This window comes from Pseudophryne corroboree, unplaced genomic scaffold (assembly GCF_028390025.1).
Source record: "Pseudophryne corroboree isolate aPseCor3 unplaced genomic scaffold, aPseCor3.hap2 scaffold_718, whole genome shotgun sequence".
Lineage (NCBI taxonomy): Eukaryota > Metazoa > Chordata > Amphibia > Anura > Myobatrachidae > Pseudophryne > Pseudophryne corroboree.
This window is the reverse complement of record NW_026970300.1, coordinates 202,890-222,679: the sequence shown is the minus strand read 5'-3', so window position 1 is coordinate 222,679 and position 19,790 is coordinate 202,890. Positions and strand designations below refer to the sequence as shown.

The window sequence follows — 19,790 nt, the reverse complement described above, 5'->3', positions numbered from 1 at the left end:
ATACACCCAGGACAGACAGACAGACTGTTGTACAGGAGAGAGGACAGCGAGTGTCTATATACACCCAGGACAGAAAGACAGACAGACTGTTATACAGGAGAGAGGTCAGCGAGTGTCTATATACACCCAGGACAGACAGACAGACTGTTATACCGGATAGAGGACAGCCAGTGTCTATATACACCCAGGACAGACAGACAGACGGACTGTTATACAGAAGAGAGGTCAGCGAGCGTCTATATACACCCAGGACAGACAGACGGACTTTTATACAGGAGAGAGGTCAGCGAGCGTCTATTTACACCCAGGACAGACAGACAGACAGACTGTTATACAGGATAGAGGTCAGCCAGCGTCTATATACACCCAGGACAGACAGACAGACAGACTGTTATACAGGAGAGAGGACAGCGAGTATCTATATACACCCAGGACAGACAGACAGACTGTTATACAGGAGAGAGGTCAGCGAGTGTCTATATACACCCAGGACAGACAGACAGACAGACGGACTGTTATACAGGAGAGAGGTCAGCCAGTGTCTATATACACCCAGGACAGACAGACAGACAGACGGACTGTTATACAGGAGAGAGGTCAGCGAGCGTCTATATACACCCAGGACAGACAGACGGACTTTTATACAGGAGAGAGGTCAGCGAGCGTCTATTTACACCCAGGACAGACAGACAGACAGACTGTTATACAGGATAGAGGTCAGCCAGCGTCTATATACACCCAGGACAGACAGACAGACAGACTGTTATACAGGAGAGAGGACAGCGAGTATCTATATACACCCAGGACAGACAGACAGACTGTTATACAGGAGAAAGGTCAGCGAGTGTCTATATACACCCAGGACAGACAGACAGACTGTTATACAGGAGAAAGGTCAGCCAGTGTCTATATACACCCAGGACAGACAGACAGACTGTTGTACAGGAGAGAGGTCAGCGAGTGTCTATATACACCCAGGACAGACAGACTGTTATACAAGAGAGAGGTCAGCGAGTGTCTATATACACCCAGGACAGACAGACAGACTGTTATACAGGAGAGAGGTCAGCGAGTGTCTATATACACCCAGGACAGACAGACAGACTGTTATACAGGAGAGAGGTCAGCGACTATCTGTATACACCTAGGACAGACAGACAGACTGTTATACAGCAGAGAGGTCAGCGAGTGTCTATATACACCTAGGACAGACAGACAGACAGACGGACTGTTATGCAGGAGAGAGGTCAGCGAGCGTCTATATACACCCAGGACAGACAGACGGACTTTTATACAGGAGAGAGGTCAGCGAGCGTCTATATACACCCAGGACAGACAGACAGACTGTTATACAGGAGAGGGGTCAGCGACTGTCTATATACACCCAGGACAGACAGACTGTTATACAGGAGAGAGGTCAGCGAGTGTCTATATACACCCAGGACAGACAGACAGACAGACTGTTATACAGGAGAGAGGTCAGCCAGTGTCTATATACACCCAGGACAGACAGACAGACAGACAGACGGACTGTTATGCAGGAGAGAGGTCAGCGAGCGTCTATATACACCCAGGACAGACAGACGGACTTTTATACAGGAGAGAGGTCAGCGAGCGTCTATATACACCCAGGACAGACAGACAGACTGTTATACAGGATAGAGGTCAGCCAGCGTCTATATACACCCAGGACAGACAGACAGACTGTTATACAGGAGAGAGGACAGCGAGTATCTATATACACCCAGGACAGACAGACAGACTGTTATACAGGAGAGAGGTCAGCGAGTGTCTATATACACCCAGGACAGACAGACAGACTGTTATACAGGAGAAAGGTCAGCGAGTGTCTATATATACACCCAGGACAGACAGACAGACAGACTGTTATACAGGAGAGAGGTCAGCGAGTGTCTATATACACCCAGGACAGACAGACAGACTGTTATACCGGATAGAGGACAGCCAGTGTCTATATACACCCAGGACAGACAGACGGACTGTTATACAGAAGAGAGGTCAGCGAGTGTCTATATACACCCAGGACAGACAGACAGACTGTTATACCGGAGAGAGGACAGCGACTGTCTACTTACACCCAGGACAGAAAGACAGACTGTTATACAGGAGAGAGGTCAGCGAGTGTCTATATACACCCAGGACAGACAGACTATTATACAGGAGAGAGGTCAGCGAGTGTCTATATACACCCAGGACAGACAGACAGACAGACTGTTATACAGGAGAGAGGTCAGCGAGTGTCTATATACTCCCAGGACAGACAGACAGACTGTTATACAGGAGAGAGGTCAGAGAGTGTCTATATACACCCAGGACAGACAGACTATTATACAGGAGAGAGGTCAGCGAGTGTCTATATACACCCAGGACAGACAGACAGACTGTTATACAGGAGAGAGGTCAGAGAGTGTCTATATACACCCAGGACAGACAGACAGACTGTTATACAGGAGAGAGGTCAGCGAATGTCTCTATACACCCGGGACAGACAGACAGACTGTTATACAGGAGAGAGGTCAGCGAGTGCCTATATACACCCAGGACAGACAGACAGACAGACTGTTATACAGGAGAGAGGTCAGCGAGTGCCTATATACACCCAGGACAGACAGACAGACAGACAGACTGTTATACTGGAGAGAGGTCAGCGAGTGTCTATATACACCCAGGACAGACAGACTGTTATACAGGAGAGAGGACAGCGACTGTCTACTTACACCCAGGACAGACAGACTGTTATACAGGAGAGAGGACAGCGACTGTCTACTTACACCCAGGACAGACAGACTGTTATACAGGAGAGAGGTCAGCGAGTGTCTATATACACCCAGGACAGACAGACAGACTGTTATACAGGAGAGAGGTCAGCGACTGTCTATATACACCCAGGACAGACAGACAGACTGTTATACAGGAGAGAGGTCAGCGAGTGTTTATATACACCCAGGACAGACAGACAGACTGTTATACTGGAGAGAGGTCAGCGAGTGTCTATATACACCCAGGACAGACAGACAGACAGACGGACTGTTATACAGGAGAGAGGTCAGCGAGTGTCTATATACACCCAGGACAGACAGACAGACTGTTATACAGGAGAGAGGTCAGCGACTATCTGTATACACCTAGGACAGACAGACTGTTATACCGAAGAGAGGACAGTGACTGTCTACTTACACCCAGGACAGACAGACTGTTATACAGGAGAGAGGTCAGCGAGTGTTTATATACACCCAGGACAGAAAGAAAGACTGTTATACAGGAGATAGGTCAGCGAGTGTCTATATACACCCAGGACAGACAGACTGTTATACAGGAGAGAGGTCAGCCAGCGTCTATATACACCCAGGACAGACAGACAGACTGTTATTCATGAGAGAGGTCAGTGAGTGTCTCTATACACCCTGGACAGACAGACTGTTATACAGGAGAGAGGTCAGCGAGTGTCTATATACACCCAGGACAGACAGACAGACAGACTGTTATACAGGAGAGAGGTCAGCGAGTGTCTATATACTCCCAGGACAGACAGACAGACTGTTATACAGGAGAGAGGTCAGAGAGTGTCTATATACACCCAGGACAGACAGACTATTATACAGGAGAGAGGTCAGCGAGTGTCTATATACACCCAGGACAGACAGACAGACTGTTATACAGGAGAGAGGTCAGAGAGTGTCTATATACACCCAGGACAGACAGACAGACTGTTATACTGGAGAGAGGTCAGCGAGTGTCTATATACACCCAGGACAGACAGACAGACTGTTATACAGGAGAGAGGTCAGCGAATGTCTCTATACACCCGGGACAGACAGACAGACTGTTATACAGGAGAGAGGTCAGCGAGTGTCTATATACACCCAGTACAGACAGACTGTTATACAGGAGAGAGGTCAGCGAGTGCCTATATACACCCAGGACAGACAGACAGACAGACTGTTATACTGGAGAGAGGTCAGCGAGTGTCTATATACACCCAGGACAGACAGACTGTTATACAGGAGAGAGGACAGCGACTGTCTACTTACACCCAGGACAGACAGACTGTTATACAGGAGAGAGGTCAGCGAGTGTCTATATACACCCAGGACAGACAGACAGACAGACAGACAGACTGTTATACAGGAGAGAGGTCAGCGAGTGTCTATATACACCCAGGACAGACAGACAGACTGTTGTACAGGAGAGAGGACAGCGAGTGTCTATATACACCCAGGACAGACAGACAGACTGTTATACCGGATAGAGGACAGCCAGTGTCTATATACACCCAGGACAGACAGACGGACTGTTATACAGAAGAGAGGTCAGCGAGTGTCTACATACACCCAGGACAGACAGACTGTTATACAGGAGAGAGGTCAGCGAGTGTTTATATACACCCAGGACAGACAGACAGACTGTTATACTGGAGAGAGGTCAGCGAGTGTCTACATACACCCAGGACAGACAGACTGTTATACAGGAGAGAGGTCAGCGAGTGTTTATATACACCCAGGACAGACAGACAGACTGTTATACAGGAGAGAGGTCAGCGAGTGTTTATATACACCCAGGACAGACAGACAGACTGTTATACAGGAGAGAGGTCAGCGAGTGTTTATATACACCCAGGACAGACAGACAGACTGTTATACTGGAGAGAGGACAGCGACTGTCTACTTACACCCAGGACAGAAAGAAAGACTGTTATACAGGAGAGAGGTCAGCGAGTGTCTATATACACCCAGGACAGACAGACTATTATACAGGAGAGAGGTCAGCGAGTGTCTATATACACCCAGGACAGACAGACAGACTGATATACAGGAGAGAGGTCAGCGAGTGTCTATATACACCCAGGACAGACAGACTATTATACAGGAGAGAGGTCAGCGAGTGTCTATATACACCCAGGACAGACAGACTGTTATACAGGAGAGAGGTCAGCGAGTGTCTATATACTCCCAGGACAGACAGACAGACAGACTGTTATACAGGAGAGAGGTCAGCGAGTGTCTATATACACCCAGGACAGACAGACAGACTGTTATACTGGAGAGAGGTCAGCGAGTGTCTATATACACCCAGGACAGACAGACAGACTGTTATACAGGAGAGAGGTCAGCGAATGTCTCTATACACCCGGGACAGACAGACAGACTGTTATACAGGAGAGAGGTCAGCGAGTGTCTATATACACCCAGTACAGACAGACTGTTATACAGGAGAGAGGTCAGCGAGTGTCTATATACACCCAGGACAGACAGACAGACAGACTGTTATACTGGAGAGAGGTCAGCGAGTGTCTATATACACCCAGGACAGACAGACTGTTATACAGGAGAGAGGACAGCGACTGTCTACTTACACCCAGGACAGACAGACTGTTATACAGGAGAGAGGTCAGCGAGTGTCTATATACACCCAGGACAGACAGACGGACAGACTGTTATACAGGAGAGAGGTCAGCGAGTGTCTATATACACCCAGGACAGACAGACAGACTGTTATACCGAAGAGAGGACAGTGACTGTCTACTTACACCCAGGACAGACAGACTGTTATACAGGAGAGAGGTCAGCGAGTGTTTATATACACCCAGGACAGACAGACAGACTGTTATACTGGAGAGAGGTCAGCGAGTGTCTATATACACCCAGGACAGACAGACAGACAGACGGACTGTTATACAGGAGAGAGGTCAGCGAGTGTCTATATACACCCAGGACAGACAGACAGACTGTTATACTGGAAAGAGGACAGCGACTGTCTACTTACACCCAGGACAGAAAGAAAGACTGTTATACAGGAGATAGGTCAGCGAGTGTCTATATACACCCAGGACAGACAGACAGACTGTTATACTGGAGAGAGGTCAGCGAGTGTCTATATACACCCAGGACAGACAGACTGTTATACAGGAGAGAGGTCAGCCAGCGTCTATATACACCCAGGACAGACAGACAGACTGATATACAGGAGAGAGGTCAGCGAGTGTCTATATACACCCAGGACAGACAGACTGTTATACAGGAGAGAGGTCAGCCAGCGTCTATATACACCCAGGACAGACAGACAGACTGATATACAGGAGAGAGGTCAGCGAGTGTCTGTATACACCCTGGACAGACGGACAGACAGACAGACTGTACTGTTATTCATGAGAGAGGTCAGTGAGTGTCTCTATACACCCTGGACAGACAGACTGTTATACAGGAGAGAGGTCAGCGAGTGTCTATATACACCCAGGACAGACAGACAGACAGACTGTTATACAGGAGAGAGGTCAGCGAGTGTCTTTATACACCCAGGACAGACAGACAGACTGATATACAGGAGAGAGGTCAGCGAGTGTCTATATACACCCAGGACAGACAGACTGTTATACAGGAGAGAGGTCAGCGAGTGTCTATATACACCCAGGACAGACAGACAGACTGATATACAGGAGAGAGGTCAGCGAGTGTCTGTATACACCCTGGACAGACAGACAGACTGATATACAGGAGAGAAGTCAGGGAGTGTCTATATACACCCAGGACAGACAGACTGTTATACAGGAGAGAGGTCAGCGAGTGTCTATATACACCCAGGACAGACAGACTGATATACAGGAGAGAGGTCAGCGAGTGTCTGTATACACCCAGGACAGACAGACAGACTGTTAAACAGGAAAGAGGTCAGCGAATGTCTCTATACACCCAGGACAGACAGACAGACTGTTATACAGGAGAGAGGTCAGCGAGTGTCTATATACACCCAGGACAGACAGACAGACTGTTATACAGCAGAGAGGTCAGCGAGTGTCTATATACACCTAGGACAGACAGACAGACAGACTGTTATACAGGAGAGAGGTCAGCGAGTGTCTATATACTCCCAGGACAGACAGACAGACTGTTATACAGGAGAGAGGTCAGCCAGTGTCTATATACACCCAGGACAGACAGACAGACAGACGGACTGTTATACAGGAGAGAGGTCAGCCAGTGTCTATATACACCCAGGACAGACAGACAGACAGACGGACTGTTATACAGGAGAGAGGTCAGCGAGCGTCTATATACACCCAGGACAGACAGACGGACTTTTATACAGGAGAGAGGTCAGCGAGCGTCTATTTACACCCAGGACAGACAGACAGACAGACTGTTATACAGGATAGAGGTCAGCCAGCGTCTATATACACCCAGGACAGACAGACAGACAGACTGTTATACAGGAGAGAGGACAGCGAGTATCTATATACACCCAGGACAGACAGACAGACTGTTATACAGGAGAGAGGTCAGCGAGTGTCTATATACACCCAGGACAGACAGACAGACTGTTATACAGGAGAAAGGTCAGCCAGCGTCTTTATACACCCAGGACAGACAGACAGACTGTTGTACAGGAGAGAGGACAGCGAGTGTCTATATACACCCAGGACAGAAAGACAGACAGACTGTTATACAGGAGAGAGGTCAGCGAGTGTCTATATACACCCAGGACAGACAGACAGACTGTTATACCGGATAGAGGACAGCCAGTGTCTATATACACCCAGGACAGACAGACGGACTGTTATACAGAAGAGAGGTCAGCGAGTGTCTGTATACACCCAGGACAGACAGACAGACTGTTAAACAGGAGAGAGGTCAGCGAATGTCTCTATACACCCAGGACAGACAGACAGACAGACTGTTATACAGGAGAGAGGTCAGCGAGTGTCTATATACACCCAGGACAGACAGACAGACTGTTATACAGGAGAGAGGTCAGCGAGTGTCTATATACACCCAGGACAGACAAACAGACTGTTATACAGGAGAGAGGTCAGCGAGTGTCTATATACACCCAGGACAGACAAACAGACTGTTATACAGGAGAGAGGTCAGCGAGTGTCTATATACACCCAGGACAGACAGACTGTTATACAGGAGAGAGGTCAGCGAGTGTCTATTTACACCCAGGACAGACAGACAGACTGTTATACTGGAGAGAGGTCAGCGACTATCTGTATACACCTAGGACAGACAGACAGACTGTTATACAGCAGAGAGGTCAGCGAGTGTCTATATACACCTAGGACAGACAGACAGACAGACTGTTATACAGGAGAGAGGTCAGCGAGTGTCTATATACTCCCAGGACAGACAGACAGACTGTTATACAGGAGAGAGGTCAGCGACTGTCTATATACACCCAGGACAGACAGACAGACTGTTATACAGGAGAGAGGTCAGCGAGTGTCTATATACACCCAGGACAGACAGACAGACTGTTATACAGGAGAGAGGTCAGCCAGTGTCTATATACACCCAGGACAGACAGACAGACAGACGGACTGTTATACAGGAGAGAGGTCAGCGAGCGTCTATATACACCCAGGACAGACAGACGGACTTTTATACAGGAGAGAGGTCAGCGAGCGTCTATATACACCCAGGACAGACAGACTGTTATACAGGATAGAGGTCAGCCAGCGTCTATATACACCCAGGACAGACAGACAGACTGTTATACAGGAGAGAGGACAGCGAGTATCTATATACACCCAGGACAGACAGACAGACTGTTATACAGGAGAGAGGTCAGCGAGTGTCTATATACACCCAGGACAGACAGACAGACTGTTATACAGGAGAAAGGTCAGCCAGCGTCTTTATACACCCAGGACAGACAGACAGACTGTAGTACAGGAGAGAGGACAGCGAGTGTCTATATACACCCAGGACAGACAGACAGACTGTTATACAGGAGAGAGGTCAGCGAGTGTCTATATACACCCAGGACAGACAGACAGACTGTTATACCGGATAGAGGACAGCCAGTGTCTATATACACCCAGGACAGACAGACGGACTGTTATACAGAAGAGAGGTCAGCGAGTGTCTATATACACCCAGGACAGACAGACAGACTGTTATACCGGAGAGAGGACAGCGACTGTCTACTTACACCCAGGACAGAAAGACAGACTGTTATACAGGAGAGAGGTCAGCGAGTGTCTATATACACCCAGGACAGACAGACTGTTATACAGGAGAGAGGTCAGCGAGTGTCTATATACACCCAGGACAGACAGACTGTTATACAGGAGAGAGGTCAGCGAGTGTCTATATACACCCAGGACAGACAGACAGACTGTTATACAGGAGAGAGGTCAGCCAGCGTCTTTATACACCCAGGACAGACAGACAGACTGTTATACAGGAGAGAGGACAGCGAGTGTCTATATACACCCAGGATAGACAGACTGTTATACAGGAGAGAGGACAGCGAGTGTCTATATACACCCAGGGCAGACAGACAGACTTTTATACAGGAGAGAGGTCAGCGACTGTCTACTTACACCCAGGACAGACAGACAGACTGTTATACAGGAGAGAGGTCAGCAAGTGTCTATATACACCGAGGACAGACAGACAGACTGGTATACAGGATAGAGGTCAGCGAGTGTCTGTATACACTCAGGACAGACAGACTGTTATACAGGAGAGAGGTCAGCGAGTGTCTATATACACCCAGGACAGACAGACAGACAGATTGTTATACAGGAGAGAGGTCAGCGAGTGTCTATATACACACAGGACAGACAGACAGACTGTTATACAGGAGAGAGGTCAGCGAGTGTCTATATACACCCAGGACAGACAGACTGTTATACAGGAGAGAGGTCAGCGAGTGTCTATATACACCCAGGACAGACAGACAGACTGTTATACCGGAGAGAGGTCAGCGAGTGTCTATATACACCCAGGACAGACAGACAGACTGTTATACAGCAGAGAGGTCAGCGAGTGTCTATATATACCCAGGAAAAGACAGACAGACAGACTGTTATACCGGAGAGAGGTCAGCGAGTGTCTATATACACCCAGGACAGACAGACAGACTGTTATACCGGAGAGAGGTCAGCGAGTGTCTATATACACCCAGGACAGACAGACAGACTGTTATACAGCAGAGAGGTCAGCGAGTGTCTATATACACCCAGGACAGACAGACAGACTGTTATACAGGAGAGAGGTCAGCCAGCGTCTTTATACACCCAGGACAGACAGACAGACTGTTTTACAGGAGAGAGGTCAGCGACTGTCTATATACACCCAGGACAGACAGACTGTTATACCGGAGAGAGGTCAGCGAGTGTCTATATACACCCATGACAGACAGACTGTTATACCGGAGAGAGGTCAGCGAGTGTCTATATACACCCAGGACAGACAGACAGACAGACTGTTATACAGCAGAGAGGTCAGCGAGTGTCTATATATACCCAGGACAGACAGACAGACAGACTGTTATACCGGAGAGAGGTCAGCGAGTGTCTATATACACCCAGGACAGACAGACTGTTATACAGGAGAGAGGTCAGCGAGTGTCTATATACACCCAGGACAGACAGACAGACTGTTATACCGGAGAGAGGTCAGCGAGTGTCTATATACACCCAGGACAGACAGACAGACAGACTGTTATACAGCAGAGAGGTCAGCGAGTGTCTATATACACCCAGGACAGACAGACAGACTGTTATACCGGAGAGAGGTCAGCGAGTGTCTATATACACCCAGGACAGACAGACAGACTGTTATACCGGAGAGAGGTCAGCGAGTGTCTATATACACCCAGGACAGACAGACAGACTGTTATACCGGAGAGAGGACAGCGACTGTCTACTTACACCCAGGACAGACAGACAGACTGTTATACAGGAGAGAGGTCAGCGAGTGTCTATATACACCCAGGACTGACAGACAGACTGTTATACAGGAGAGAGGTCAGCGAGTGTCTATATACACCCAGGACAGACAGACAGACTGATATACAGGAGAGAGGTCAGCGAGTGTCTATATACACCCAGGACAGACAGACAGACTGTTATACCGGAGAGAGGTCAGCGAGTGTCTGTATACACCCAGGACAGACAGACAGACTGATATACAGGAGAGAGGTCAGCGAGTGTTTATATACACCCAGGACAGACAGACAGACTGATATACAGGAGAGAGGTCAGCGAGTGTCTATATACACCCAGGACAGACAGACAGACTGGTATACAGGATAGATGTCAGCGAGTGTCTATATACACCCAGGACAGACAGACAGACTGTTAAACAGGAGAGAGGACAGCGATTGTCTATATACACCCAGGACAGACAGACAGACTGTTATACAGGAGAGAGGTCAGCGAGTGTCTATATACACCCAGGACAGACAGACAGACAGACAGACAGACTGTTATACAGGAGAGAGGACAGCGAGTGTCTATATACACCCAGAACAGACAGACAGACTGTTATACAGGAGAGAGGTCAGCGAGTGTCTATATACACCCAGGACAGACAGACAGACTGTTATACCGGAGAGAGGTCAGCGAGTGTCTATATACACCCAGGACAGACAGACAGACTGTTATACCGGAGAGAGGTCAGCGAGTGTCTATATACACCCAGGACAGACAGACAGACTGTTATACCGGAGAGAGGTCAGCGAGTGTCTATATACACCCAAGGCAGACAGACAGACTGTTATATAGCAGAGAGGTCAGCCAGTGTCTATATACACCCAGGACAGACAGACAGACTGTTATACCGGAGAGAGGTCAGCGAGTGTCTATATACACCCAGGACAGACAGACAGACTGTTATACAGGAGAGAGGTCAGCGAGTGTCTATATACACCCAGGACAGACAGACTTATACAGGAGAGAGGTCAACGACTGTCTATATACACCCAGGACAGACAGACTGTTATACAGCAGAGAGGTCAGCGAGTGTCTATATACACCCAGGACAGACAGACAGACTGTTATACAGGAGAGAGGACAGCGAGTGTCTATATACACCCAGGACAGACAGACAGACTGTTATACAGGAGAGAGGACAGCGAGTGTCTATATACACCCAGGACAGACAGACAGACTGTTATACAGGAGAGAGGTCAGCGAGTGTCTATATACACCCAGGACAGACAGACAGACTGGTATACAGGATAGAAGTCAGCGAGTGTCTGTATACACCCAGGACAGACAGACTGTTATACAGGAGAGAGGTCAGCGAGTGTCTATATACACCCAGGACAGACAGACAGACAGACAGACAGACAGACTGTTATACAGGAGAGAGGTCAGCGAGTGTCTATATACACACAGGACAGACAGACAGACAGACTGTTATACAGGAGAGAGGTCAGCGAGTGTCTATATACACCCAGGACAGACAGACTGTTATACAGGAGAGAGGTCAGCGAGTGTCTATATACACCCAGGACAGACAGACAGACTGTTATACAGGAGAGAGGTCAGCGAGTGTCTATATACACACAGGACAGACAGACAGACTGTTATACAGGAGAGAGGTCAGCGAGTGTCTATATACACCCAGGACAGACAGACAGACTGTTATACCGGAGAGAGGTCAGCGAGTGTCTATATACACCCAGGACAGACAGACAGACTGTTATACCGGAGAGAGGTCAGCGAGTGTCTATATACACCCAGGACAGACAGACTGTTATACAGGATAGAGGACAGTGACTGTCTATATACACCCAGGACAGACAGACAGACTATTATACAGGAGAGAGGTCAGCGAGTGTCTATATACACCCAGGACAGACAGACAGACTGTTATACAGGAGAGAGGTCAGCGAGTGTCTATATACACCCAGGACAGACAGACAGACTGTTATACAGGAGAGAGGTCAGCGAGTGTCTATATACACCCAGGACAGACAGACAGACTGTTATACAGCAGAGAGGTCAGCCAGCGTCTTTATACACCCAGGACAGACAGACAGACTGATATACAGGAGAGAGGTCAGCGACTGTCTATATACACCCAGGACAGACAGACTGTTATACAGGAGAGAGGTCAGCGACTGTCTATATACACCCAGGACAGACAGACTGTTATACCGGAGAGAGGTCAGCGAGTGTCTATATACACCCAGGACAGACAGACTGTTATACCGGAGAGAGGTCAGCGAGTGTCTATATACACCCAGGACAGACAGACAGACAGACTGTTATACCGGAGAGAGGTCATCGAGTGTCTATATACACCCAGGACAGACAGACTGTTATACAGGAGAGAGGTCAGCGAGTGTCTATATACACCCAGGACAGACAGACAGACTGTTATACCGGAGAGAGGTCAGCGAGTGTCTATATACACCCAGGACAGACAGACAGACTGTTATACAGCAGAGAGGTCAGCGAGTGTCTATATACACCCAGGACAGACAGACAGACTGTTATACAGGAGAGAGGTCAGCCAGCGTCTTTATACACCCAGGACAGACAGACAGACTGATATACAGGAGAGAGGTCAGCGACTGTCTATATACACCCAGGACAGACAGACTGTTATACAGGAGAGAGGTCAGCGACTGTCTATATACACCCAGGACAGACAGACTGTTATACCGGAGAGAGGTCAGCGAGTGTCTATATACACCCAGGACAGACAGACTGTTATACCGGAGAGAGGTCAGCGAGTGTCTATATACACCCAGGACAGACAGACAGACAGACTGTTATACCGGAGAGAGGTCATCGAGTGTCTATATACACCCAGGACAGACAGACTGTTATACAGGAGAGAGGTCAGCGAGTGTCTATATACACCCAGGACAGACAGACAGACTGTTATACCGGAGAGATGTCAGCGAGTGTCTATATACACCCAGGACAGACAGACAGACTGTTATACCGGAGAGAGGTCAGCGAGTGTCTATATACACCCAGGACAGACAGACAGACTGTTATACCGGAGAGAGGTCAGCGAGTGTCTATATACACCCAGGACAGACAGACAACTGTTATACAGGAGAGAGGTCAGCGAGTGTCTATATACACCCAGGACAGACAGACAGACTGATATACAGGAGAGAGGTCAGCGAGTGTCAATATACACCCAGGACAGACAGACAGACTGTTATACCGGAGAGAGGTCAGCGAGTGTCTGTATACACCCAGGACAGACAGACAGACTGATAATACAGGAGAGAGGTCAGCGAGTGTTTATATACACCCAGGACAGACAGACAGACTGATATACAGGAGAGAGGTCAGCGAGTGTCCATATACACCCAGGACAGACAGACAGACTGGTATACAGGATAGAGGTCAGCGAGTGTCTATATACACCCAGGACAGACAGACAGACTGTTATACAGGAGAGAGGACAGCGACTGTCTATATACACCCAGGACAGACAGACAGACAGACTGTTATACAGGAGAGAGGTCAGCGAGTGTCTATATACACCCAGGACAGACAGACAGACTGTTATACAGGAGAGAGGACAGCGAGTGTCTATATACACCCAGGACAGACAGACAGACTGTTATACAGGAGAGAGGTTAGCGAGTGTCTATATACACCCAGGACAGACAGACAGACTGTTATACAGGAGAGAGGTCAGCGATTGTCTATATACACCCAGGACAGACAGACAGACTGTTATACCGGAGAGAGGTCAGCGAGTGTCTATATACACCCAGGACAGACAGACAGACTGTTATACCGGAGAGAGGTCAGCGAGTGTCTATATACACCCAGGACAGACAGACAGACTGTTATACCGGAGAGAGGTCAGCGAGTGTCTATATACACCCAGGACAGACAGACAGACTGTTATACCGGAGAGAAGTCAGCGAGTGTCTATATTCACCCAGGACAGACAGACTGTTATACCGGAGAGAGGTCAGCGAGTGTCTATATACACCCAGGACAGACAGACATACAGAGACAGGAGACACGAACACAATTGTACCTGGAGATTTAGAACAGACAGACTAAAGGACAAGTACTCTAGCTATAATGTATATATTACAGATCTATGTAATGTGTTTCTGTCTCTTCTAGTCATTGAGCTGGATATAGTATGAGTCTCTCTTTACATACGTCTATATTTTACTGCACTGTCCTTCTGTGTAACCTGTCTGACAATTTCTTTTTCTCTCTCTTCCCTTTCTTCATCATTTCAAATCCCTCATTTGCTCTGTCACCATTGTCCTGTGTTATTCTTCCCTCTCCCCTCTCATTATTCTCTTCTCCTCCATCCTTCTTCCCTTCACCAATACCTACCCTCTACCCTATCATTCTTTCTCCTTCCTTTGTTCGTCATCTCAATCACTCATCTCCTCTGCCTCCATTTCCCTCTACCAATGTTCTCCACCACCATCCTCTACCCTTTCATTCTTCTCTTTTCCTTTGTATTTCTTCCCTCAACCAATATCCCCCCCTCTACCCTCTCATTTGTCTCTTCCATCTTTCCTCCCTCCACCAATATCCCCCTCTACCCTGTAATTCTCCTCCTCCATCTTTCTACCCTTCACCATTATCTCCCCTCTACCCTCTCATTCTCCTTCTCCGTATTTCTTCCCTCCACCAATATCTACCCTCTCATTATCCTTGTCTTTCTTCTCTCCACCAATATCTACCCTCTCATTCTCCTCCTCCCTCTGTCTTTCCTCCACCAATATATCCCCTATACCCTCTCATTTGTCTCTTCCGTCTTTTCTCCCTCCATCAATATCTCCCCTCTACCCTCTCATTCACCTCCTCTGTCTTTCTTCTCTCCACCAATATCTCCCCTCTACTCTCTCATTCATCCTCCTCACTTTCTTCATCATCTCAAATCTCTCATCTGCTCTGTTTCCATTTCCCTCCACCAATGTTCCCCCACTCTCTACCCTTTAATTCCTTTCATCTCCTACGTCTTTCTTCCCTCCACCAATATCTCCTCTCTACCCTCTCATTCTCCTCCTCCGTCTTTCTTCCCCCCACCAATATCTTCCCTCTACTCTCTAATTCTTCCTCTTCCCTTCGTCATCTCAAATCCTTCATCTGCTCTGCGTCCATTTCCCTCCTCCAATGTTTCCCCACCCTCTACATTTCATTCTTCTCCGTATTTTTATCCTCCACCAATATCTACTGTCTACCCTCTAATTTTTCTTCTCTATCTTACTTCCCTCCACCAATAATCCCCCCTGCTCCCTCTCATTTGTCTCTTCCGTCTGTCCTGCCCCACCAATATCCTCCCCCACACTCTGCCCTATCTCATACTTTACCCTCTCATTCTCTCCTCCTCTATTTTTCTCCCTCCACCAATACCACACCATTAATACACTCATTCACCGCCTCTGTCTATCTCCCTCTGCCATTATAATCCCTTTACCATCTTCTTCTGTCCACTGTCTCTTTCTACCTTCACTATTGCTTCCCCTCTACACTCTTATTCTCCTTTCTGCCACTCTCTATCACCATCCTCTGCCTCTCTTTAACCCCCTCCCCTGCATCTCTGTACCGCCCTTCTCTTCCTCTCTTACACCATCCTCTGCCTCTCCCACCATCCTTTGCCTCTCTCTATCATCATCCTCTGGCTCTCTCTTCCACCCTTCTCTGCATCTCTCTACCGACCCTTCTCTGCCTCTTTGTTCCACCATCATCTCCCACTCTCTACCACCGTTTTCTTTCTTTCTCTACCACCCTTCTCTGCCTCTCTCTTCCACCCTTCTCTGGCTCTCTCTACCACCCTCCTCTGGGTCTCTCTTCAACTCATGTATCACTCCATTCTTCCTCTCTTTTCCCCTTTTGTTCTTCCTCTTCTCCCCTCGCCGTCGGTTTTCTTCCTCTGCTTCTGATGCGGTTGGGTATGTAGAAGAAGATTATGATTATAATCTGTTGTGTGGTGCTGGGTGTTGTGCTGGCCTCCTCTATTGGAGGGACACTGGGATTCTGAAATAAAACAGATGCACGATGCAGATTAAAAGGAAAGATAAAGAAAATTGTGAATTACAAAAAGAAAAAAAAAAGAGATACAATATTATGTACATGACAAGTATTGGAATTTATGCACAGATCAGGAAGCTGTCAGTGCGTCAGCCCATTTTCGCCTCTGTGGGTTTCACTCAGGAGTTAGGTTACCATCAGCTAATTTGAGTTTGTGGGGCCGCATATTAAGTAGAAAATGCACCCCTCAACAGTGTTAACTGACGTCAACCTAAAGCCAAATCTTCACCTGTCACCCACAGGAGCTGGGGGCGAAAAAAGGGCAGAAAAATTCCCAAATATTTGTTTTATTTCTTTTTTTTTCCCTCTGTGTCTGTTTCCTGTTTTGTTTTTGTTTTTTAAATCTTTATTATTTATTATCCCGTCTGTCAAGGTTTGAAAAACCAAAAAAAAAAAAAAAAGAACAAAAAAAAAAACCAAGCTGTATTTGACGTTGATGGACGTGTTCCATGGGGACCCCCGGACATGTGGCGTTGGCAGAGGGTCCGGCCTGGCGCTTTACATTGTCCTTTCTTTTGACTGGTGGCGAGTGTGTTTGTTTCTGCCCAAAGTCTTGTGTGTGCGCGTCCTCCCGAATCTCTTCCGTTTTTGTCGGTCAGGTGGTGATGCGAGTGTGTTTGGGGGGAGGGAGGGTGGCTGGGCACGTGAGCCCGTTGGTGATCCGTCTTGGGAAGCTGGCGGCCTCTCTAGTTCCCGGCCGCTGGCGGAGAAAGACTGGATGCTACGTGAAAAGCATGCTGACGTTTACACACAGTGCGGCTCCGCTCTGTGTTACTGTGTGTGTTGTGTATTCTGCAAGCCGTAGCAATAGGCAGGGAAAGCATTGCCTCATCTCGTTCCTCGCTGCACCAAGGAAGGAACTTGCTGCTCACCCTTCATCTGTTCCGTTCCACCTCTTTACATAGTATTTTACATGAGTTTTTTCTTTTGCCAAAGTTCTGTTGGAAAATCTCATATTGCTTGCCTTCTCATATAAAATATCCAATATATATTTTATTTTGTTTTCATAAACTGTGAATCCTTATAACTTCCTCTATTGCCTTATGAACCGCTAACTCTATTGCTTTGTATAACCATTAGCTATAGTCCCTTATACTTCCATGATATTGTCCTTCCTGTTGCCTCACCTACCTTGTTACAGTACAGCAGTACAGGGTTGTATAATATAATATCTGTTGCTTCATAGGAATCTCCTTATGACGTCTACTACTCCTACTTATATGTCCTACTATCATACCATATTACCCATCCCTGTAACTCCTCTTATAAACAAATATATCCTATCCCTGCATACCCTTTTTTTAGATATAGGGTATCTCTCTGTCCCCTTATGTACTCACTTCCTGTAATCCCTTTACTCTCCAGTTATCTGGCTGATCCTACTAAACCTATAATTGAGGTCCTTCCTACATAAAAGAGTATTTTGGATCAACAGATACACGTAGCTTAGTTGTAATACTTTCAGATGAATGCAATGATGTGTGCTTGGGGGAAGTGATATTCCTTTGCACTTCTCACTTCCTGAAAACTTACACAGTTGGCGGCACAACCTAAGGCACAACAGAAAGGGCACACCGATTAATTGCTGTGGAAAAATATGAAAGACTGTGTAAAATATCTTTAAAACTGAAGGCAATGGAAACTAAATATTTAAAATGATGCAAAATGCTATTTTCTAGGGGGGGGGGGGGAGTTACGTGTATTTGGGCTATGTTTTCATTTAAATTGTACAAAACTTCGTACTGAATCTCAGAATTCTCTGACGGTGTATATGCAAGAAATTGTCTTTAATGTCCGTTTTGCACACTCTGCCATCTATACTTATTTTTTTAAATAGTCGTCTTAACCTTCTTTTTAATCCACTTTTTTCCCCCAGCCAAATATAAGTAATAATAAACCAAAGTTTGTCCCAATTCCTGCCTTGCTCGGCTCAACTCGTGCCCCTGTAGGGTCCCACACCAGCTGACCCACTGCTAACGCGTTTTACCACCGACTAAAAAAACTGGCCCTATACAAAAGAACGGCAGAACAGTTAGTGTGAGTTTGTTTGTTCATCTTGTCACACAGCAATAAAGTACTCTGACCTCACAGCTGTGCTGCTTGCGACATCAACAGGGTGTTGCAAAGGATTTTGGGCCATTGGTCAGGGCTTTGAGTGTTGTATAAAGTTTCTTTTTTTGTGGGCTACGATGCAAATGACATTGAAGTACATAGCAAGAGACCTTTTTTGTGCACAAGTACAACATAGGTGTGTGACTCGGGCTGCTTGCTTTATACCGCGTTGGGGTAAAGTGAGACATTGATAATGGGATCTAGTGGGGAGCAGAAGGTACTACAGGAGTAGCAGGGGGAGCGTACAAGAATCGCACTTCTCAGTGCATATAGCTGAGTAACATATCATTCTCATTCCCTGCCAAAAGCGGTCCGATATTTTATGCAGAAAAGAAAGAAAAGGAAAATGTCAGCATCACAGCCCCTCAATGCTCTTCCTCCATTTTGTCTGTCAGTATCTCCGTCGCGTTTTTGCATGAAAATTAGCTGTTTCTGTGATTATTTCAAATCTATTTTATCCTGAAAATAAACACTTTTATCCAGAGGGGAGAGGAGAAGGGGACAGGCAGCTTCCCGTGTGCATGCAAGAATGAACAACTCCGGCCAAGAACTAAATCAGGGGGCGGCCATTTTGAACTAATTTTGGCAAAAAACCTTTGTCGATAAAAAAATATATATAAGCATCAGATTGTTGTGTTGTCATATATATATATATATATATATATATATATATATATATAGTTCCCTTTATCAGCCAGGAAGTGGCCATCAGTTCATGGTATCAGCAGGTTGTTTATGACACAAAATTAAATTGATTTGCTCAGCAGGTAAAAGGAAGGTTTTTTCACTGTATCTATGCAGTTTTCATTGTTTTTTAACACGCCACAGTGAAAAGTGGTTCGTCCTGCCTTCAGCTTTAATATTTCATATATATATATAGTAC

At 47.0% G+C, this 19,790-nt stretch overlaps 1 protein-coding gene across 2 annotated transcripts in view; it reads left to right on the top strand.

Moving 5' to 3' along the window:
• The window catches only part of STX1B (syntaxin 1B), an 84,402-nt gene that overhangs the window by 62,845 nt on the left and 1,767 nt on the right, over window positions 1-19,790 (top strand). Inside the window, exon 9 of one of the 2 annotated variants that reach the window (XM_063954770.1) lies at window positions 16,665-16,793. The exons of the other annotated variant lie outside the window; for it this stretch is intronic. Coding sequence (XP_063810840.1) covers window positions 16,665-16,745 — 81 coding nt within the window. The 3' untranslated portion in view covers window positions 16,746-16,793. Of the gene's footprint in view, window positions 1-16,664; window positions 16,794-19,790 lie in introns of those variants that run through there. 2 annotated transcript variants of the gene reach the window in all.